This window comes from Hypanus sabinus, chromosome 28 (assembly GCF_030144855.1).
Source record: "Hypanus sabinus isolate sHypSab1 chromosome 28, sHypSab1.hap1, whole genome shotgun sequence".
In the NCBI taxonomy this organism is placed as follows: domain Eukaryota; kingdom Metazoa; phylum Chordata; class Chondrichthyes; order Myliobatiformes; family Dasyatidae; genus Hypanus; species Hypanus sabinus.
In genome coordinates, this window is record NC_082733.1 from 32354890 (window position 1) to 32378105 (window position 23216).

At 43.5% G+C, this 23216-nt stretch overlaps 1 protein-coding gene across 3 annotated transcripts in view; it reads right to left on the minus strand.

Annotated features, from left to right (window-relative positions):
* The window catches only part of polg (polymerase (DNA directed), gamma), a 63348-nt gene that overhangs the window by 21542 nt on the left and 18590 nt on the right, over positions 1 to 23216 (minus strand). For all 3 annotated transcript variants that reach the window (XM_059952889.1, XM_059952887.1, XM_059952888.1), the window contains exons 7-16: positions 22825 to 23007; positions 21930 to 22072; positions 17224 to 17356; positions 13572 to 13796; positions 9905 to 10022; positions 8123 to 8209; positions 7284 to 7403; positions 3494 to 3654; positions 1771 to 1824; positions 342 to 459 (exon numbers count right to left, since the gene is read on the minus strand). In XM_059952889.1, the coding sequence (XP_059808872.1) occupies positions 342 to 459; positions 1771 to 1824; positions 3494 to 3654; positions 7284 to 7403; positions 8123 to 8209; positions 9905 to 10022; positions 13572 to 13796; positions 17224 to 17356; positions 21930 to 22072; positions 22825 to 23007 (1342 nt within the window). The remainder of the gene's footprint in view (positions 1 to 341; positions 460 to 1770; positions 1825 to 3493; positions 3655 to 7283; positions 7404 to 8122; positions 8210 to 9904; positions 10023 to 13571; positions 13797 to 17223; positions 17357 to 21929; positions 22073 to 22824; positions 23008 to 23216) is intronic.

A 23216-nucleotide genomic window follows, 5' to 3' on the forward strand; every position in this document is an offset into this window, starting at 1 on the left:
GGGGAGGGGAGGAGGTTGAGTAGAAAGCCTTTAACAAATTACAAACTTTGCCTTAATTTGTTATATCTCGCAGTATTTAATCTGCATTGCAATTAGTTGACAGAAGAGAGATAGGAGAAAGTACTGTGCTCTCATTAATACCAATCAACACAAAATCAAGCTATTTCATACTTATATCAAGAGTTTTAGGCAAACTCAGTGAAAGAAAATGTCAAATGCTCAATAAAGATCACTCTGTAGTCTTGCATCAAGCCATTACCTTTCCAATGTGGCATGATAAATCATTTATATTGTTTAAACGAATGACAGTATTCCAGATATTGTGTGTTACTCTCACATACCCGTGCATTGCTGGCCGTGAGCCAGGTTGGTTCGACTGCCCGTCGGGTCACTGTGCCAGCAGTGATCACCTGTGGTAAAATGGCTCCATGAGCAACTTCTTCTTCAAAAGTTCCATGTCTGCAGTTGTGAAATGCAAAATGATCAGTGGTTTTATAATACCTACTAGCACTAAGAAGTCACAAACTTTTGCTGTGCACAGCGCAAGTCTCCAGTGGTCGGGAGCCAGTCACCTTCTATATTCTACTTCAGGCCTGTTTCTCCGTTCCTATTTCTCCCCTTCCTCTGTGGAGTAGATTCAGATCCACACCACTTGGAGAGTTAGTTTGTGCACACATGAAAAAAGTTCAAGTAGAACCAGCTCCCTTGTGAAATACACACAGTGTTAATACAAATATTCTAATCAGACAATCACGTAGAAGCAACTCAATGCTTAAAAGCATGCAGACGTGATCAAGAGGTTCAATTGTTGCTCAGACCAAACATCAGTTGGGGAAGAAATGTGATCTAAGTAACTTTGATTGTAAATGATTGTTGGTGTCAGACAGGGTGGTTTGAGTATCTCAGAAACTGCTGATCTCCTGGGACTTCCATGCACAACAGTCTCTAGAGTTTACAGAGAATGATGCACAGAAGAAAAAAAAAGTGACAACAATTCTGTGGGCCAAAACAGTTTGTTAATGAGAGAGGTCAGAGGAAAATGGCCAGACCAATTCAAGATGACAGGAAGGTGACAGCAACTGTTACAGCAGTGGTGTAGGCTAGCTGGTGGCATAGTGGCATCAGCACCAGACTTTAGAGCAAAGGCTCCTGAGCTCGAATCCAGTCGGCTCCCTTGCATGCTTTCCATCTGTGCTGGGTTGAGCGTCGAGCGAGCAATTCGACCTCATAAAAAGAAGAAAGCCTGCTAAAAAAAAAACACCGTCATGACGGCGTCCCGATGACTCCACTCAGAGTTAAGAAATTCTTCTTCGACAACAGTGGTGTGCAGAAGAGCGCAACGCATCGAATCTTGAAAGGGCGACAGTGGCCACTTTATTAGTTGCAGGAGGTTCGTCAGTGACAAAATGAAAAACAGGAATCTGAACAGACTCCAACAGGGAATCAAAATCGTAAAAGGATTGGTGATACGTTGGTGATTGGGCGCCATGGTAGTGCAATGCAATTACAGCTCAGGGCATTCTGAAATTCAGAGTTCAATTCTGGTGCTGGCTATAAGGAGTTTGAAATGTGTGAAATGTCCCTGCGAAATGTGTGAGTTTTCTCTCACAGTCTAAAGACGTACTGATTCGTAGGTCATTGTAAATTGTCCCGTAATTAGGCTCGTGTTAACAGGTGGGTTACAGGGCAGTGTGGCTTTCTGGGCCAAGAGGGTCTATTCCATGTTGATTCTCTAAATAAAATAGAATAGATAATCATCAATATACACACCTGGTGACTGTTCGAGGTAATTCACTTTTCTTTAACATCACAACCATCTGAGAACTGCAGAAGAAAATCAAAAGTTTGCATTACTTCATTGCAAAACGTAGTGCATTTACCGGGATGGAGGATACCTGTAGAAAAGTCCCTATGTCTCAGAAATACCAAAGGCAGTGTTATGATAAGGACGCAATATCAGGAGCTGCAGGCCCTGAGAGTCGGTAATAATGTGAAAACAATCATGAGGTTTGAGTTTGTTTCGACTTGTCGGCTGTCGCTCAGAAATAAAATTTCCAACACTGTGGTATGCCACACCCTGCTACATTAAGAAGCTCAAGCCATCTCCATGCTCTACGACAGAGGCTGCGTCAGCTTCTTTAGCCCACAGAGCCGGAGAGAGCAGGCACTGGGATATACTTGGGTTCCTAAAATGCAGGCATTTAGAGATGGCACTCATGTCTCTATAGAAACCTCTTCCTGGCTGAAGAGATACAGCAGCCTGGAGGCACATCCACGACACTTTAAGAACAGCTTCTTCACCTCTGCTCTCAGCTTTCTGAAAGATCCATGAACCTACATCTTTACCTCCCTCCCCTCCACTTTCCGCAGGGATCAGTCCTTCCTCAATTCCTTTGTCCGTTCGTCCCTCTCTGCTAATCTCCCTCCAGGCACTTACCCCTGTGAGTGGCCTAAGTAGTACACCTGCCCAGATGCCTCCTCCCTCAATTCCATTGAGGGCCCCAAGCAGTCCTTCCAGTTGAGGCAACACTTCACCTGCGACTCTGCTGGGTTTGTCTATTGTGTCGGATGCTCCCGATGCAGCTTCTTCTACATTCGCAAGACATAAACTGGGAGACTGCTTTGTCAAGCACCTCTGCACCATCCACCGCAAACAGGAATTCCCCATTCCCAAACATTTTAATTCTGATTCTCATTCCCGTTCCGACATGTCAACCCACGGCCTCCTCCTGTGCCAGGATGAGGCCACCCTCAGGTGGAGGAACAACACCTCATGTTTTGTATGGGTACCCTCCAACTTGATGGCATTAATATCGATCTCTCCTTCCCGTGAACAAATTTCTCACCCCCCCACCCACCCCCTTTCTCTATTCCCCACTCTGTCCTTTCACCTATCTGTCCATTACTTCCCCCGGGTCCTCTCCTCCTTCCCTTTCTCTTACCGTCCACTCTCCTCTCTTATCAGATTCTTTCTTCTCCTGCTTTGACCTTACCCACTCACCTGGCTTCACCTATCACCTTCCAGCCAGCCTCCTTCCCCTCCCCTCCATCTTTTTATTCTAGCATCTTCCCCCTTCCTTCTCAGTCCTTAAGAAGGGTCTCAGCCTCAAACATCAACTGTTTACTCTTTTCCATAGATGTTGCCCGATCTGCTGAGTTCCTCCAGCATTTTGTGTGTGTTGCTCTGGACTTCCACCATCTGCAGACTACCTCTTGTTTGTGATTTACCTCATTATTTTTGCTCTCTTTTGCACTACTGATGTAGTTTTTACATATTATAATTTATAGCATATTTTATGCATTCCATTGTTCTATTGCATCAAAACAACAAACTTCATGACATGTGTGTGATAATAAACCTAATTCTGATTCTGCAGTTTTCTAACCACCTTTTCTAGAGCCATTCTGTCTGTAGCTTGCGTGTATAACACACACACACAAACACATGGAATCAATGACTTGAACAAAACAGAATATAGAAAATGACCATTACCCAATTCTTTTCTGGGCGTTGCGCCAGAAGGAGATCATCTTGTTGATTTCCAGTGCCCTGGTTGCATTTGTTGCATCGGAGCTTGCCCGCAAGGTACCATCTTCCATCTTAGAGAGAAAATCCTTTGCAAAGGGGCTCCCGACATTGTTATGGTTCCCATCCTAAAATAGGTAGAAAGAAGGTGGTGCAATTTTTTCTTCCCAGTTTCTGCACGGTTTTGAATCCCACTACTGAAAGCAGCAAAACCTCTTAGGTCATGGACGTGTGCGACAGAGGTCCCAGCTCTGTCGGCATTTCCCAGGAGCAGCAGTCTCAAAGGCAGCTCAAGATCTAAAACTGCAGAGTAGCTTAGATGCATGTCGTCACCTCCAAACGCAGGATGGGCGATCACTTTGCAAGGTACCTACATTCTTTTCTCCACTATGACCCTGAGGACACTCCCTCCTCTCATTATCACCATCAGGGAAGAGGTACTGGAGTCTGAGGACAAAGACTCAATGTTTTAGGAGCAGTTTCTTCCCATCCACCATCAAATTTCTGAATAGACAATGAACTTGGGAGCGCTACCTCACTATATTTTGCAGTATTGTACAAAAGTCTTACATGGCCTGGAGTTTTATATAGATTTAGTTTCCGACTTTATGTCTTATGCATTCGTGTATCAGAAGAAAAGAGCAAATGTTAGATTTCCAAATATTCATATAGTGAGAGGGACAGAGGGGGGAAAAAGAGAGAAAAAAGGGGGGGGGAATAATAATATTTATTATTATGTTATTAATAATTATGATTTGTGTTAATTGTTGTTTTTTTTCCTTTTTTTCTCTCTCTCTTTTTTCTCCCTCTGTCCCTCTCACTATAACTCCTTGCCCATTCTCTGGGCTCCCCCCTTTCTTTCTCCCTAGGCCTCCTGTCCCATGATCCTCTCTTCTCCAGCCTCATATCCCTTTTGCCAATCAACTTTCCAGCTCTTAGCTCCATCCCTCCCCCTCCTGTCTTCTCCTATCATTTCGGATCTCCCCCTCCCCCCCACTATTTTCAAATCTGTTACTATCTCTTCTTTCAGTTAGTCCTCAGGAAGGGTCTTGGCCTGAAACGTCGACTGTACTTCTTCCTATAGATGCTGCCTGGCCTGCTGTGTTCACCAGCATTTTTTTGTGTGTGATATTAAGTAATAGACGACGTTTCAAAAAAAAAATTGATTCCTTTGTAGGTACAAATAGCCAGTGCAAGATTAAACAAAGATAACAAACAGGTGCTATCAATGACAAAATGACTTTAATGAACTAAACTAATTAACTGAACCAGAATGGCAAGACTGGGCATAGCAACAAGACACAAGGTGTCTCCCCAGCAGAAATTTCATGGCAGACAGGAATTTCAAGATGTGCTGTCCAAGCTCGTTTGAAGAAGCACAAAGAAATGGGCAAAGTCGAGGACCAGAATCAGAGGTCAACCACAGAAATGGATTGTAGCACACGAGAGATACATCAAACCGATGACCCTTCTAAGTCGGAAGAAATCCAGCACCATTACCAGCTCCAAACAGACAGAAACCACTGGAACCCACTACAGTCTGGAGAAGTACTGTCAGAAGTGGTCCTCATGGAAGAGCTGCTGCCAAAAAGGGCATTCTTCTAAAGTGGAAACAAAGCCAAGAGACTCGTCTAAGCACAAAAGCACAACGACTGGATTGCTGAACAGCAGCAGCAAGCGCTCAGGACTGATGAGTCAAAACTTGAAATGTTATGCTCAAACAGGAGGCAGACGGTCTGTAGAAGAACTAAAGAGCACTATATGGGTGAGTGTCTGCAGCCAACAATGAAGGTTGAGGTTCCCTGCAGGTTTGGGGCTGCAATAGTGAACCGGTCAGAATTAATGAAATCCACAATGCAGAGAAGTACAAGCAGATTGTCATCCATCGAGCAATACCATCAGGGAGGTGCCTGATCAGTCCCATCTTCATTCTGCAGCAGTGCAATGACATCAAACATATGGCGAAGATCACAAAGAACTACCTTCAGCAAAATGAAGAACAAGGAGTCCTGCAACGCAGGGCAGGTCTCCAAAGAGCCCTGACCTCAACATCACTGAGACTATCTGGGATTACCTGCACAGACAGAAGCAACTAAGACAGCCAAAGTCAGCAGAAGAACTGTGGCAAGTTCTCCAAGATGCTTGAACAACCTACCAGCCGATCTTCTTATTGAATTGAGGCTGGCTGGGATTACCTGGAGGGACAGAAGCAAGAGAGACAGCCAAAGACTGCAGAAGAACTGTGCAAATTCTCCAAGAGGCTTGGAACAACCTACTAGCTGATTATCCTATAAAAATGTGCAACAATGTACCCAAGAAAAGTGATGCCATTTTAAAGGCAAAGGGTGGTCATACCAAATATTGGTTGGATTTACTTTTTTACAGTTTACTGCTCTTTACAGTATTGTTCTTGACTACTTAGACGGAATGTTTGGTGTTACTCCTCCAAACAGAGAGTGGCCTCATTGTGGCAAAAGAGGAGGCCATGGACTAACACGTAGCGGAATGGAAATTTAAATGGTTGGGCACTGGGAAATCCTGCTTTTTGTGGATGGTGCAAAGGTGCTCATAAAGCAGTTCCCCCAGGTTGTAACTCTGCCAAGGACGGTCCCAAAGCCCGGCTGCAAAAGGAGAAGGGTTGCCCTGAAGCTAGCAGCCCCATCTTGTAAAAGCCCAGAGCTACAGAAATGCAAACAGATGCTCCAAAGACCTCATCCCTGGACGAGGAAGGATCTCCACCTTGAAGATATGAAGTCATGTAGTGAAAGCAGAAGCCACAAGGCCGAACAACAGTCAGCCCAGGACAAAGGACTCTGGCGAGCTGCTGTTGGTGGCCTAGAACTCAGTAAGAGGTGATGGAGTTAAGGAAGAAGGGTCTTACCAAAGAAGGGAGTCTGCACTGGGAGCACTGGATACAGTAGACGTCCCAAAAATATTTGCAGGTGAAGTGTTGCCTTACCTGGAAGGGCTGTTTGGAGTCTTGAATAGAGATGAGGGCAGCTGTAGCACTTTTGAGACTCGAAGTGCCAGGAGGGAGATTGGTGGGGAAGAATGAATGGATGAGGGAATTTTGGAGGGAGTGATCCCTGCAGAAAGTGGAGAGCGGAGTGGGGGAGAATAAATCGAGCTTGAGCAGGTTAAAAGGTTGGCACATCGTCGACAAAAGGGCCTGTACCGTACTGTAATGTTCTACATTGGATAGGTCGTAGTTTGAGCAGGAGATAAGCTGAGGCAAGGGCAGAGATGGGTGGTATTCTGAAGGTAGGCACAGGCGGGCTTTGTGATGATCTACCGATAGTCTTAAGCTCACCCTCTTTTAACTGCATCCCAGCAACCCCACTTTAGACCTATCATCGGTGTTTGTGTTACCCTCTGCCTCCTCCTCTACAGAATTCCCACAACCTCCTTCCTCCTTCAACCCCACTCGTCCACCAATATAAGGCCATTGCGATGAAATGCCAGTTTTGTTTCTCCCAACACAGATGCAGCCTGACCTGCAGGGTATTCCCAGTGATCATTACCTTCATTCCATTGTTTGTTTAGCCTCTGTGCTGCCTCAGGATGTTTTGCCACGGCAAACACCAAACACTGCTGGGGTTTCCACATTTCTCACTTGTTCCTTCAATGATGATGAATGGGCCATTGCATTTGGTATTAGGGGGATACCTTCACACATGGGATCATGACAAGAATCTGTTGGCATAGTGACTTGGACAAGGCAAGATGACAGACAGTCTGGGAAAAAGAAATAACAAACCTTGTGTGGAAGTTTGAAGAACCAGCATCCAGGCACATTGACCTCTGGGTAAGGGCCGTTGCCATGGTGATACAAAGGGCCGCTATCCTCAAGAATTGGTTGTGGATTTTCATTTTGATTCTGAAAAGAAAGCAAATAGCATCCAGCATGGATGAGATACAGTGCAGAATAAACCTTTCCAGCCCTTTGAGCAGCATCACCCAGCAACCTCCCCAGTTTAACCCTAGTCAATCATAGGACAATTTACAATGGCCAATCAATGTACCGTAGGAGAAAACCGGAGGACCAGGGAAAACTGACACATTCCACAGGGAGGACGTACAAACTCCTTAGAGATGAAGCCGGAACCGAACTCTGAACTCCAGTGTCCCAAGCTGTAATAGTGTCGCACTGATCACTACGCTATCATGACCCCAACTTTAACAACTTGCAGTGCAGAAAGAGAACCTGAACATCATGTGACTTGTAAACAGTGGCAGGCGGTGTTATAAGTCTGCAGGGGAGATATCTTAATATAAACAGTGTGACAACACCTAAAGTTTACTGCAAATCAAAAGGAGGTAAAGATGAGAGGTGAACAGATAGACAAATACCAGAGTAGAACGAAGGCTGAATAATAGTCTTGCAATATCCGCTTGTAATATCCAAGAGAAGAAATCCTACTTTCAGCCAGGAGAACAGATACAGCTTTTTGTTTGGAACCTCTGCATCAGGCAATGCCAGCCTACAAACTTTTTTTTTTACCTTTTCTAAACACCCCTCAGAATAAGAGATTCAGAGCTAAGCATATATAAATATTTTTTTTTAACTTGAAGACAGAAACAGTTTCTGGGCTTCACCTGCTTAAAATTCTTCTTCTCGCTCTCTCTACCAGAGTCTTGGCCATCGGCTTCGTGATCCGTCTCCAAGCAGCTCAGCTCCTCCACCTGGTGGCAACAGATAGACTCGTCAACAACAATCCCTTGGAAGCTGCAGCCTGCAGCGATCTCAGAGGCAATTTCTGCTTCCTCGTAGGGAATTGCCCGCCACTAAGGGATACTGTTGATCTTCTCCCTTTAGAACCTGGCCCAAGTTGTCATTCTTCACGTGCAAGGTCACACAGAGTCATAGAAACAGGCCCTTTGGCCCGTAACGGTGCTGAACTGTTATTCCCCCTAGTCCCATTGCCCTCCATACCCCTCCCATCTACTTATCCAAACTTTGCTTAAATGTTGCTATCAAAACTGCATCCACCACTTCCGCTGGCAGCTTGTTTCACACTTGCACCACCCTCTGAGCAAAGACGTTCCCTTTCACGATCCTCTTAAACATTTCACCTTTCACCGTTAACCACAGACTTCTAGTTCTATAGTCTCACCCGACCTCAATGGAAAAAAACTTGCTTGCACTTACCTATCTATAGCCCTCAAAATTTGTGTACCTGATGGTGTTGTTGTCCTTTTGGACTACAGAGGCAATCGCATCTGAATCCCTTTCACCCCTTTGTTCACCGTCTCCTGCTCTAGCAGTTCCTCCATTTTAAAACATTTACTTTCTTAACCACCTTTGCCCTTGCCTCTCCATAACCATGTAACTCTCTCAGATTTGTAATTTTTCAATTCTGGCCTGTTGTGCATCTCTCTTTTAATCATTTCACCACAGACATATTTTAGAATACCCTAGCCTTGGCCTTCAGCCCCTTAAAGTTTATTTCTTCAACTAGCTGTTGGGCCATTTGTTGCAGTATGTCCAACATGTTGGGCCCCTTATCTAAGAAAGGATGTGTTGGCATTGGAGAGGATTCCAGAGGAACGATCTCAGGAATGAAAGGGTTAAAGTATGAGGAGGATTTTGAGGCTCTTGGCCTGTACTTGCTGGAGTTTAGAAAAATGAGGGGGCGGGGATTCTCATTGAAATCTATTGAATACTGAAAGGCCTATATAGAGCAGATGTGGAGAAGATGTTTCCAAGAGTGGACAGATCTAGGACCAGAAGGCACCAGCCGAGAATAGAAGGATGTCCCTTTAGAACAGAAAAGAGGAGGCATTTCCTTAGCCTGGGTGGTGGACCTGTGGAATTCATTGCCACAGACGGCTGTGGAAGCCAAGTTATTGGAAATACTTAAAGCAGAGGTTGACAGGTTTTTAATTAGTAAGAGTGTCAAAGGTTACAGGGAGAAGGCAAGAGAGTGGGGTTGAGGGGGATAATACATCAGCCCTGATGGAATGGTTTAATACTGCTCCCATGTATTATGGTCTTATGGTATCTTGTAGCAATTTTTGGACTCACATTTCAGCTTCCCTGGGCTTTCCCATTACCTACAAACAATGTCGGCTATTTGAAATGCCCCATGAGTAACAAATGAGTAAAACTCCAGCCAGATGCTTGATACCAACAACAACAATGCAGCTCACTCACTCCCTTAAACATTCACTCTCCCCGTGGCTAAGGAGCCATACTGCAATACACACCATCTGCAAAAGGTAATTTAAAATTGTTCTAAGATTACATCAAGGGGGCCTCATCTTTCACCAGGAAGAACAAGAACAGCAGGTGCAAAGAACACCACAACTAGCAATTTCCCTTTCAAATTACACATTCTCAACTTGGAACATCACCAGCTGGTCCTTGGTCATTCTTACCCTTTCCCAAATAGTGTCTTCTGTCAACATGAACTCATCACTGAGTGAAGTCTCCAGGGCTTCTGTAGCTCCTTCCTCTTTCTTCTTGCTGTATTCTCTGTACAACTTCTCAACAGCTCTAACAAACAAAAGGCAAAAAAATTACGATCAAAAAATATCTTGGCATGGCTGAATATATGAAGTAAATCTGTTAATTTCTGGAAAGCATACCAAATTATTAATTGTCATGAGATTGAAGTCTTGGCTCAGACCCTACAACTATGCAGAGAGATATGGGTAAGTTTATAGGATGGATATAAAAAGAGGCACAGTATGGTGCAAAAGTCTTAGATAAATATATATTGATATCTAGGGTGTATATCTATCGCTAGGGTGCCTAAGACGTTTGCATGGTACTGTATTTGTCAACAAGGAGCAGAGAGTGAGTTTGTAAATCTGGTGGGAGCAATACTGTTGGAAATAATGAAGGTGGAGTGCCACAGGAGGGGTTTGAGAAGGGTCGGGGGGGGGGGGGGGGGTTGCAGTACAAGGAGCGCCAGGGGTGATTTGGTAGCATGGGTGCAGACGCACCCAGCCCTGAGACACCAGGCAAGGTCATTAGATTCCAAACAATTGGTCTATTGATCTTTATTGAATGTCTCTCTGGTGCTTCCCGCTCCCTCCCCCTTTCCCAACCACAATTCCCCCTCCCCACTTTCAGTCCACAATAGAGATTCATATCAGAATCGGGTTTACCATCATTCACATCATGAAATTTGTGAGGGGTTTTTGCAACAGTACAGTGCAATACATAAAATTACTACAGCAGTGTACAAAAGCTTTAGGCATCCCATCTATATATATGTGCCTATGACTTCTGCACAATACTGTAAATTTACAAATATTGTAACGACAATTTCATGGAGTTAAATAGCTTAGAAATTGGCCATTTAGTCAACCAAGCACCAGCCATTTTACGCTAATCCGACATTCATCCCAGTATTTTTTATTCTCCTCACATTCTCTTCAACTCCCACCAGCTCACCTCCCAGAACCTACCACTCACCTGCATGCAAACTCCACACAGGCGGCACCAGAGGTCAGGACCGAACCCAGAACTCTAGCCAAGACAGGCACAGTCAGGTGTACAGGTGAAAAAGTGAGTATTTGGAAGGCAGTTAATCCAAGTTACAGCTTTCAAACAATTTCAGTCATTGAGAAATTTTCTCTTTAGGTAAATTGCAATGAGTGCTAGCTGGAGCTGGTATGGCCATCGGGAGGAATAGCCCAGATACACTTTGGTTTTTCTTGCTCAAACCTTTAGATCAGTGGCTTTGCACGTAATAGAGATTAGAATAGGCTGGTTTGGACTCTGACCATCCTGAGTGTGTGTTTTTCTTCCTTGATGGCTAAAATGACACTGGTAATACTATTGGGTCACCACAATAATGCAGTATATGCACACACAATCTCTGCAAATGGAACCCAAAAATATCTAGTTTAAAAGAGCAACACACAAAAAATGCAGTCAGGCAGCAGCTATGGAGAGGAATAAAATGTTGACGATTTGGGCTGAGACCTTTCATTAGGACTGAGAAGGAAGTGGGTAGGAGCCAGAATAAGTGGTTGGGGGAGAGGGGAGGAGTACAAGCTGACCATAGATAGGTGAGACCAGGCAAGGAAGAAGGTCGGTGGGAGGGGGACGGAGAGGATGAAGTAAGGATATGAGGTGCTGCCCTTCCAACCTGAGCGTGGCCTCATCGTGACAGTAGAGTCCATGAACTAACATGTTGGAAAGGGAATGTGAAGCCAATTGAATTAGAATCAGGTTTATCGCTGACATATGGTGTCAAGTTCATATGGCAGCAGTTCAGTGCATGACATAATCTATAAATTACAATACGAAATACAGTGGATTCCAGTTAATAGGGCCAATCGCTTATTTGGGACAACTCTTTAAAAACAAAAACTAACGAAGAAGATACCCAGGATTCCCTTTGATAATTTGGATCACTATGCTGCTTAATTGGGACAGGAGACTGCTGTCAAAAAGTTTCTATGCAGCATCAGTTGCTTGCACTTGTGTGGCTGTTAAAGGCACTACACTGTGCTTAGAGTGAACAGTTTTGGAATGGTATCAGCTGCACATGCTTGAGTAATGTTAAAGCACAATCAAAAGGACACGGCAACAGACAGTGGATGAATTCATCCGTCGATAACTATTAGGAACTAACTGAGGCCCTCCACTGGTTGGGGTTGAGCATGGATGTTACATCCCAGCTGCCTACGGGATACACAAACCAGTACGCAAGACAGTGCAGTGCAATAAGGAGAGCAAGCTGTTGCCCGTGAAGCCGGCTCCACCTCTCCACACAGCTGATGAATCCATCAGAGGCCATTACAGTTTGGCATCAGCGGCGTATCAGGAGTTGCCAAACAATGTTGAACTCAACGTAGGACCGCCTTAGGGACTCCAGCTCCAGATTTTTCCTTGGGATTCACTCCCAAAGCCTTCCCCATGAGTGTGTATAGCCACAAGGCAGCAGAGCTTTGACATCAAAATGTTCCTTCTCCTATATGAGCTGCCAACAATGGCCAACGAGCCCCATCTGCCCAAAGTGACTAGTTTTAAGGTGCTAGTAACCTGCCTTTGCCCCTTCTCCTGTCAATAGAAACACCTCTACCAGGCTTAGAGCTGGTAGCTAAGTCACATATGAAGGCCAGGGGCTAGACTTGACTGTCAGAGTCGCATGCCTTTGGGAGCATCCAATATGTAGTAGGAGCACATCACCATTGCCATCTCCGGCAGTAACAACCTTAAAGAACCAAGGAACCAATGTATTAGGAACTAATACACTGTTTTATAGTACTATAGTAATATTGGTATTTCTAATTTATTCTGTATTTCACTTACATACATAATTTGTTACAGTTAAATGATCTAGTCTTTTTTATATCTTTTTAAACTATTTCCATGAAACTTTGGCTAATTGGGGCAGCCGCTTAATTGGGTCAAACTGTACTGGTTCCAATGAGCCCAAATTAACAGGAATCCTCTGTGTATATTAATAAAAATAAGTAGTGCAAAAGAGGGAGTTAAAATAGTGAGGCAGTGTTCACAGGTTCATTGTCTGTTCAGAAATCTGACGGCAGAGGGGAAGAAGCTGTTCCTGAAATGTTGAGTGTGTGTCTTCAAGGTCCTGTACCTGCCCTCTGATGGTGGTAACGAGGAGAGGGCACATCCTGGGTGGTAGGGGATCTTAATGATGGATGCTGCATTTTAAAGGCATCGCCTTTTGAAGGTGTTCTCGAAAGTGGAGAGGCTAGTGCCCGTGATGGAGCTGGCTGAGTTGACAACCCACTGCACACTTCAGAAAAAATTGCAGAGGGTTCAGTGAAATGCAAAATCCCACCTTTTGTGGCAGGTGGAGCAAAAGTACTCAGCGAAGTGATGCCCCAATCTGTGTTGGGTCTCACTGATGTAGAGGAGACCACACCAGAGCACCAGATGACCCTGATGGATGGCTTTGGTTTGTTGATGATGGTTTATTCCCCCTCCATGGATACTGCCTGACTTGTCGAGTTCCTCCAGCAACTTGTGTGTTGCTCTAGATCTGGAGAATCTCCTGTGTTTATGATTTAATATTTCTCCTGTCAGATAAGATTGCATAAGTAAAAGTGTACTTACTGGTACGGACAGGAAGATTCATTCGTGTCTTCTGAGTAAGGTGGTAGGTTGTCCTTTCTTCCAGGGACCAGATAACCCCACCCATGTTTTTCTGCATAATACAGTGGGAAGCCGTCCCAAGTCAATCGCATCAGCTTTGGAGTGACCCTCATCTGCAGGCTTATGAGGCTGGGTCCTGGCAACCACTGTGCGTCATTCCACTTAAGGCACATCTTCCGAAACCATCTGCAACCAGAGCAAGAAAATGGTGTTAGAAGTGTTACAGGTCTCTGTCAGCAATTTATTAATCCACTTCATTTTAAGTTTAACCATTGTTGACTTCACACTTTGGATCAATGGAACCCAAATCAATATTTTAAACAGTAACACAAGTGATCCTGCAGATGAAGGAAAGCTTGAGCAACACATGCACACACACACAAAGTGCTGGAGGAGTGCACCAGGTCAGGCAGCCTCTACGAAGACTGCTCCAGGCTGAGACCCTTCATCAGGACATTAAAGTTAAATAGTCTAACAGTCCCTTATGCACAGCTGTAACCTTAGAGATGAGGATTTTAAAGATTAGCTTTATTTATCACATTTACACCAAAACACAGAGTGAAATGTGTTGGTTTGCACACTACAAATACAGTCTGAGGTTGTGATAGGGGCAACATGCAAGTGCCCCAATGATTTTGGTGTCAACATAGCATGTCCACAGCTTACTAACCCTAACCATACGTCTTTGGAATGTGGGAGGAAATTGGGACAACTGGAGGAAACCCACATGGTCATGGCGGAAATCGTTCAAACTCCTTTACAGACAGCAAAGGGAATTGAACCCGAGTTGCTGCTACTGTAAAACACTACACTCACACTGCCCTCTTCACCATGCTCCTAGGCACTGAGTATTTCACCCTTCTGTGTACTGGTCTGCTTCAGACGACGACCAATGGTGGAGCTATGTAGGACTTTAGCTACACCTGATTTTTAGAGACACGTACTTCCAGCAGACATCAGTTCCTGCACAGGAACAGGAATCCTGTAAACGTTTGGACCTCACAAACCCAATTATGATGGGTCAGATGAAAGCTTTAAACTCAAAGAGGTATCAATAACAGATATGAAGGGGCTAAACCATGGCAAATAGATATAGAACGTCCATTCAGTGACCATTTTATTAGACACCTAACAAAATGGCCACTGAGTATACGTTTGTGGTCTTCTGCAGCTGTAACCCATCCAATTCAAGGTTCAATGTATTGTGCATTCAGAGATCCTCTTCTGCACTGCACTGGTGTAAAGCGTGGTTATTTGAGTTACTGTCAACATCCTGTCAAATTTAACTAATCTAGCCATTCTCCTCTGGCCGCTCTCATTAACAGGGCATTTTCGTCCACAGAGCTGCCATTCACTTGATTTTCACACCACTCTCTGTGCAAAAATCCCAGGAGATCAGCAATTTCTGAGATACTCAAGCCACCCCATCTGACACCAACAAGCACTCCACGGTCAAAGTCATTTAGATCACATTTCTTCCCCATTCTAATGTTTGGTCTGAACAACAACTGAACCTCCTGACCAAGTCTGTATGCTTTTCTGCACTGAGTTGCTGCCACATGATGGCTGATTAGATGTTTGCTTAATGAGCAAGTATACAGGTGAACCAAATAAAGTGGCACTGAGTGTATAACAGTACAGCACAGTACGACCCCTTTAGCCCATGACGTTGTGCTGACCTACAGAAGCACAATCAATCTAACCCCTCTTTCCACTTATTTATTACTTCCATGTACCTATCTAAGAGTCTCTTAAACATCCCTATTACATCTGTCTCTACCACTACTTCTGGCAGGGTGTTCCAGGCATTCGTCACTATCTGTGGAAAAATCCTATCTCTGAAATCTGCCCTAAATTTTCCTCCATTCATCTCAAACAAATATCCTCTGGTATTGGCTTTGCTGCCTTGGGACAAAGGTGCTGGCTGCCCGCTCTATGTCTCTCATAATGTTAAACATCTCTATCAAATCACCTCCATTAAAAGCCTAGCCCACTCAACCTTTCCTCATAAGACGAGTTCTCCAATTCAGGAAACATCCTGGTAAACCTCCTCTGCACCCTCTGAAGCTTCAGAGATTCCCAAAGTTGAGTCCACCCACCCCTTGCTTAAAGGTATTGGTCCAGGGCATAAATAGAGATTGGGAACCTCTGTTCCACATCCATCCTATAATGAAGTGACCAGAAACTAACACAATATTCTAAGATAAAATCTACATGAAGATCTGGAGATGAATAGAAAATAAGAATCAGAAAGGCCAATGGAATATTGAATCAGAATCAGGTTTAATATCACTAGCATATGTCATGAAATTTGTTAACTTTGCAGCAGCAGTGCACTGCAGTATATGATAATGAGAGAAAAAAAACTGAATTCCAGTAAATATATAAATAAAATTGTTAAATTAGTGCAAAAAGTAGAAATGAAAAGTAGTGAGGTAGTGTTCATAGGTTCAATATCCATTCAGAAATCGGATAGCAGAGGGGAAGAAGCTGTTCCTGAATTGTTGACTGTGTGCCTTCAGGCTTCTGTACTTCCTTCCTAAAGAACGTTGGTCTTTATCTCTGATGGATTTGAGTACAGTGAAATAGAAGCCCTGGTCAAATCAGAGTTCAGGCACAGAATACTATTCACGACAGCACGTTCGTTTTAAGAAGAATATACTGAATGATCTCCAGAATTTCACAAAGCTGTCAGGTGTTCTCTGGATCTAATTGAAGTTTTCAGGACAGTAGTTATAGCTGATGATCTCCCTGCTCTTTGTACAGAGATTACAAGGAAGATGCCGTGGCTTGAGCACTGGAGTTATAGGGAAAGGTTGAATAGGTTTGGATTTTATTCCCTGGAGTGAAGGAGAAAGAGCCAAGATTTGATAGAGGTATATAAACTTATGGGGGGTATATTGGGTAAAGCAAGCACACGTCTTCCGCTGAGGTTGGATGAGTCTAGAATTGGGGGTTATAGGTCAAGGGTAAAAGATGAAATATTTAATAGTTGCATGCCATCTTGGACAATGACTCCCATCCACTCCATAATGTACTGGTTAGGCACAGGAGTACATTCAGCCACAGATTCATTCCACCGAGATGCAACACTGAGCGTCATAGGAAGTCATTCCTACCTGTGGCCATCAAACTTTACAACTCCTCCCTCGGAGCGTCAGACACCCTGAGTCAATAGGCTGGTCCTGGACTTATTTTCACGGCATGATTAACTTATTATTATTTAATTATTTATGGTTTTATATTGCTATATTTCTTCACTATTCTTGGTTCCCAATTTCCCTCGAGCTCAATAAAGTATGTCTGTCTGTCTAAGGGGAACCTTAGGGGGAAATTCTTCATTAAAGTGTGGTTTGAGTGTGGAACAAGCTTTCAGCAGAAGTGGTGGATGCTGGTTTGATTGCAAGAAAAGTTTGGATAGGCATGTGGATGGGAGGTCTATGGTCTGAGGGCAGGTCAATGGGATTAGGCAGAATAATAGTTTGACACAGACTACATGGGCTGAGGGGCCCAAGTCTGCACTATAGTGCTCTATGACTCTCTGACTCTTTGTAGTTTATTAATCTTATGAAGGCATTCAACATAAATAGATTTTTTAGATCAGCCAACTAACCCAGGATGGCCTGGTAGGTGTTGTCTCCTTTTTGGAAGCAGACTGACAGATTGTTGTAGATTATTTAGGAGGGCTGCATTTGTAGCGACCTTCATCTCCTCTTCTTCTTCTGAAGGAGGTCCTGGGTCTTGACCTGCAAGAACATAATTTGCAATGTAACAAGAAGCCAGAATAGATGTTTAGATGTGGCAAATTGGGACAAGAGACTGCATGTTTCATGAAGACACAACAACAAAATGCAATAGGTGCCTTTGAATAGCTTCTTCCAACTCCTTCACCAATGAACTGATGTCAGTGATGCTGATGGAATACGTGACAAGAAATTTCCACACACATATCTTATACACTGCAATAATGATCAGACGATTTATTCCAGTGATATTTGCACGAAGGGTAAATGTTCGGAAGGGCACTGGAGAAAGACATCCACTGATCTTCCCCTTCTCTTCTCCTCATCTGCCCATCATGTCCCTCTTGCACCCCTCCTCCTTCCCTTTCTCCCATGGTTCACTGTCCTCTCCTATCAGATTCCTTCCTTTCAGTCCTTTACCTCTTTCACCTATCATCTTCCAGCTTCTTACATCATCCCCCCCATCACCTGCCAGCTTGTAATTCTCCTTCCTTCCTTCCACTTTCTTATACTAAGGCATTGTACAAGGCATTGGTAGGGCCAAATTTGTATTGTGTACAGTTCTGGTCACCAAATTATAGGAAAGATCTCAACAAAATAGAGAAAGTACAGATAAGATTTACTAGAATGCTACCTGGGTTTCAGCACCTAAGTTACTGGGAAAGGTTGAACAAGTTAGGCCTTTATTCTTTGGAGCATAGAAGGTTGAGGGGGGACCTGATAGAGGTATTTAAAATTATGAAGGGGATAGATAGAGTTGATGTGGATAGGTTTTTTCCATTGAGAGTAGGGGAGATTCAAACAAGAGGACATGGGTTGAGTTAGGGGGCAAAAGCTTAAGGGTTTCTTTACTCAGAGAGTGGCAGCTGTGTGGAAAGAGCTTCCAGTAGAAGTGGTAGAGGCAGGTTCGATATTGTCATTTAAAGTAAAATTGGATAGGTATATGGACAGGAAAGGAATGGAGGGTTATAGGCTGAGTGTGGGTCAGTGGGACTAGGTGAGAGTAAGCGTTCGGCATGGACTAGAAGGGCTGAGATGGCCTATTTCCTTGCTGTAATTGTTATATGTTATATGATTATATGATAAGCAACATACACAAAGTGCTGGAGGAACTCAGCAGGTCAGGCAGCATCAATGCAAATGAATAGATAGTTGAGTTTTGGTCCTGAAGAAGGGTCTCGGCCTGAAACATTGACTGTTTGCTCTCTTCCATGGATGCTGCCTGACCTGCCGAGTTCCTCCAGCATTTTCTGTGGGGGTAGTTCACCACCGTATTTTTATGCAAGTCACCAATTTAAACTGTAACCCACCAACAGGTCAGACATTTCAGCTGAAAGTGCTCAGTTAAGATTTGGAAGAGAATGACCCTATACATGAATAAATGGAGGCACAGATTGAAAAGAGTTAAATAACTTGTAATATGCAACTGGATCATTCCATGATTCAACTAAGCAATGTGGTCCCAACTAAACATTGGGTCCCAGAGAACTCCAGGTAAACATCATACAAAGTGGGTAACAATGCTGAATCTTTTTCATTATATTCAGTGTTAAACATTTTATTTCACATATACTTAAGGTGACTGAAAACTAGATCCTCAACCTTTGAACCAGCTCACCACCGTTATTTCATCGGGAAGACAACATTGGTTACATTTTTAATGTCTTTCCAGTGCAAATACATCCAGGGAGTTTAGCTTTCCCATTTTTATGATTCTGGGTTGCTATGGCAGATCTTCATCTCAATAGTGAGGACAGAGGATTGAAGAAAACTGGGCAGAGTGGGATACTCGGTAGGACTGGGAGGAAATTTCCTTCCTGGAAAGCTTCAAAAGCGCTATAGGTCTATGAAAACAAAAACTTCACATCATCTTAAAAAGCAGCAAGTCTGATCAATTCCAGTTAACCCTTCCAACACCCTCTATCTATAAACCCCATCATGGCACTGTAGATACACTACTGGGCAAAAGTCTTAAGAACATATCTACAGCTAGGGTGCCTAAAACTTTTGTACTTGTGCTTGTGGAGTGGAGAGAGAGTTTGTAAATCTGGCAGGAGTAAAGGATTTTGGAAATGGCAGGGGTGGTGGTGCGAATACAGACACATCCAGCCCTTAGACACCAGGCAAGGTCATTTGATTATAATTGGTTTATTGATCATTATAGAATGTCTCTCTGGTGTATCCTGCTCCTTCCCCCTTTTCTCAACCATGATTCCCCTCTCCCTTCCCCCTTCCCACTCTCAGTCCACAACAGAGACCCCTATCAGAATCAGGTTTATCATTAATCACAAGTCATGAAATCATTTTATATTATATAAAATGTATAATATAAACATTATAAAATATTTATATTATACTATATATATCTAAGTCATCTGCACAGTACTGTACTCTAAACCACTTTTTATAATTCTACTTACATTGTAAATACATGCTGGCATTTATTTATGCGCATATTATTTCATGTCCACCCTTTAACCTCTAACATTATTTGCTTTTTTGTATACAGTATAAAATTCTTTAGTTTTTTTAAAATATTCTTTGTTCTGTATAACTGTTGAATGTTGTTCTTGTTGCAATGTCATGCCCTGACCAACACACCACAGTAAATTCCCAATACATCTAAAGATATGCAGCAAATAAAGTTGATTCTTGATCCTTTCTGCTTTGAAGTGGGGTTCAGGAATTGTGTAGCCAACTACAAAATAATGCACCAGTTGTAACATCATTAAGTTCCCCTCCAACCACTACTAAATGTGACAATGAATCCATTAATAGCATCATAGGGGCATTATTTCTTGCAGTATCAATTAATCTGAGAGGACAGGCTCATTTCACTTGATGGTTTCAAAGCACAGAAAACTCATGTACCATGACTAAATGAAATAAAATAAAATTTGCAGCCTCCTCTAGATTGGTGGAACCTGATATAAACTGGGGACCTACTTTGTCGAGCACCTCCACTTCATACACCAAGAGCCGAATTTCTCCATGGCCAACAATTTTAATTCCTATCCCCATTCCCATTCCAACGTAACAAGGTGGATGAGCAACACCTCATGTATCTAGGTAGCCTCTAACCTGATGGCATGAACATCAATTTCTTCTCCCACCCCTTCCCTCTTGTTCTATTCCCCTTCTCACCTCTTACCCTCTTCTCCTCTCCTGCTTATCACCTCCCCCTGGTGCCCCTCCTTCTTCTCTTTCTCCCATGGTCTACTCTCTTCTCCTATTAGATTCCTTCTTCGGCCCTTTACCTTTCCCATCCATCTATCACCTTCCTTCCCCTCCCCTCACCTTTTCATTCTGGCATCTTCCCCTTCCTTTCCAATCCTGAAGAAGGGTCTCGGCCCAAAATGCCAACTGTTTATTCATTTCCATAGATGCTGCCTGACCTGCTGAGTTCCTCCAGCATCTTGTGTACGTTGCTCTGGATTTACAGCATCTGCAGAATCCCTTTTGTTAATGGAAAGTAGGCATGCATAGTTCATCTTCAGAACTTCAGGCTCTAACTGTGCTGCTCAGCTTGGTGCTGGAGACCCTGTGCTTCAAAATCTACATCAATGCCCTGGATGAGATCCCCAAGGACAATGCATCTAAGATGCTTGGTGATTAAAAAGCCTGGTGGGGAGGAGGACAGTGAGTGGGCTCCATGGTGACTCAACAATGCGCAGCATGACCGACACAACAGTTAGGGCTGCTGTCTCACAGCTCGAGGAACCAGGTTCGATCCTGACCACTAGTGCTCCCTGTGCGAGGTCTGCAAGTTTTGCGAGCGACAACACGTTTCCGCTGGGTATTCCAGCTTTATGCACTTCCCAGAGGGTGCTGGATAGTGGAGATTATAGCTTAGTATAGGATCAAGGTCTCTTTGGGGGGGCTTTTGCTGTTGCTTGAATGGTGGGGGGGGGGGGTGCTTCTGTTGGTGTGAGTCGGGGGGAAGTGGGGGTTGCTGCTTTGGCTGCTGTTTGTGCAGGGGGGCAGTGCTTTGATGTTTCTATCATTCATTCTACGGGGTTTCTTGTTTCGTGGATGTCCATGAAGAGTACAAATTTCAGGCTGTATACTGTATATTAAAATGAACCCTTGAACATTTTGTGTAAATTTACATCAAGATCAGCATATCACGAGGTGAACTGACTTCAATACTGTACTATTCTACATTCTTAATCAGAGGACAGCATCTCAAAATAGCTGACTGGCCACTCAAGACTAAGCTCATACATTTCTTCACCCAGAAACCAGAGATTCCTTGGAATTCTGCACCTAACTTGGCATGAAGAATCAGACACTGAGTATATTCAACAGAGAACAATAGATACTTGGAACTGAAGGAAATCAAAGGATATGAAGTTTGTGCAGAAATGAGGCACTGATGGAGTCTTGTAATGTTTTTGAATAACAGAGCAGGGGCAAGGGGCTGAATAGTTTGCTTCTATTGCTCATGTTCTTAATCTCATTGAAGTCTACTCTGCATTCAAAATAGACCCACTGCACAGAATTCCTGTTTAATAGCTTTGCTAAAGGAGAAAATAAATAACGTTAATGAACAGAACCACATCCGAATCTTTCTAACCTTCCTCGAGCTCCACCGTTGAAACACAATCTTTACCCTCAGTGTTGCAAACTGATGCCTTTTTTTTCCTCCTCGTGTTCTTCTTCTGCTTAAACTCCTGGATGTCCCATTCAAGGTCCCACAGCCAAGGATCATCTTTGTACCTGGGTAAAGAAATATTGTACAGTGACAAATACATACCACACCTCTCGGGCATACAATCACAGGAGCAGATGATTCCCAACTGTGTCATCATGAGCCCCAATTTTGAATTTAGCATGAAATTCTCTTTTTTGAATCAGTGAGTACATATCCTTTTTGAACATTTGCCAAACCTCAGATATTTCAGAATTTGCTGCTTTGGGAAGCAGATTTTAGTAGCTTAAGTTACCAGTCAATGCACTTTAGTAAACTATTTAAGAATTTTTAAAAAGTTATTTATTAATGCTTTTTGGGAGGGTGATTTTAGATGCATATCATATTTATACTGAGTTAAATACTGTATGTAATTAGTTTTGCTACAATAAGTGTATGGGACACTGGAGAAATGTTGAATTTCCCCTTGGGGATGAATAAAGTATCTATCTATCTATCTATCATCTTCACAACAAATGCTGGTAATGGAATGAAATTTGGCTGCAAAGCATTAATCTCTATACTTCAAAACTGAGATGGGACGGTCCAGCTGCAGTGTCTCAGGAGGGTTGACCATAATACAGGGGAGCTCCTTTCTTGGAACTACTTCTGAAAGTACCTCAGGACCTTTGGTTTATTGTAATGGACAGAGGAGCCTTGGTCCAAGATTGCTCAGGAAATAGCAGAGCCTTTAAAAATACCCTCTAAGCACCTGAGCCCCACAAATTCCAGATTTATGTAGGTGTAGAAAGCTAGAAATCAAATTTAAAAGGTACCTCACCTTTCACCTTCCAGTAAATGACAGGCATCGTTAGCCAGGTTCATGAGGGATTGCTTCATCTCCCACTGCAGTTCCTCGTACGTCCCCTGCGCCTCATCCTGGTAACGTTTCCAGTTGTGGTTCACAGGAAGGTAGCACTGGCCCATTTCCAGCATGCCAGCAAAAGTCACTGGGTGTGGGCACCTCAGCAGGAAGAAACAAGCACAGTTAGTCTCCTGAGTTCTCGATCCACCGCAAAAGAATATAGGCATAGAAGCATGTCAGGAATAGTTATCAGCCTCCTGAACCAACATGGATAATTTCATGCATATCAATTCTGAGCTGATCCCACAACTCACTTTCAAGGACTCTACAATTCATTGTGTGTGTGTGTGTGTGTGTGTGTGTGTGTG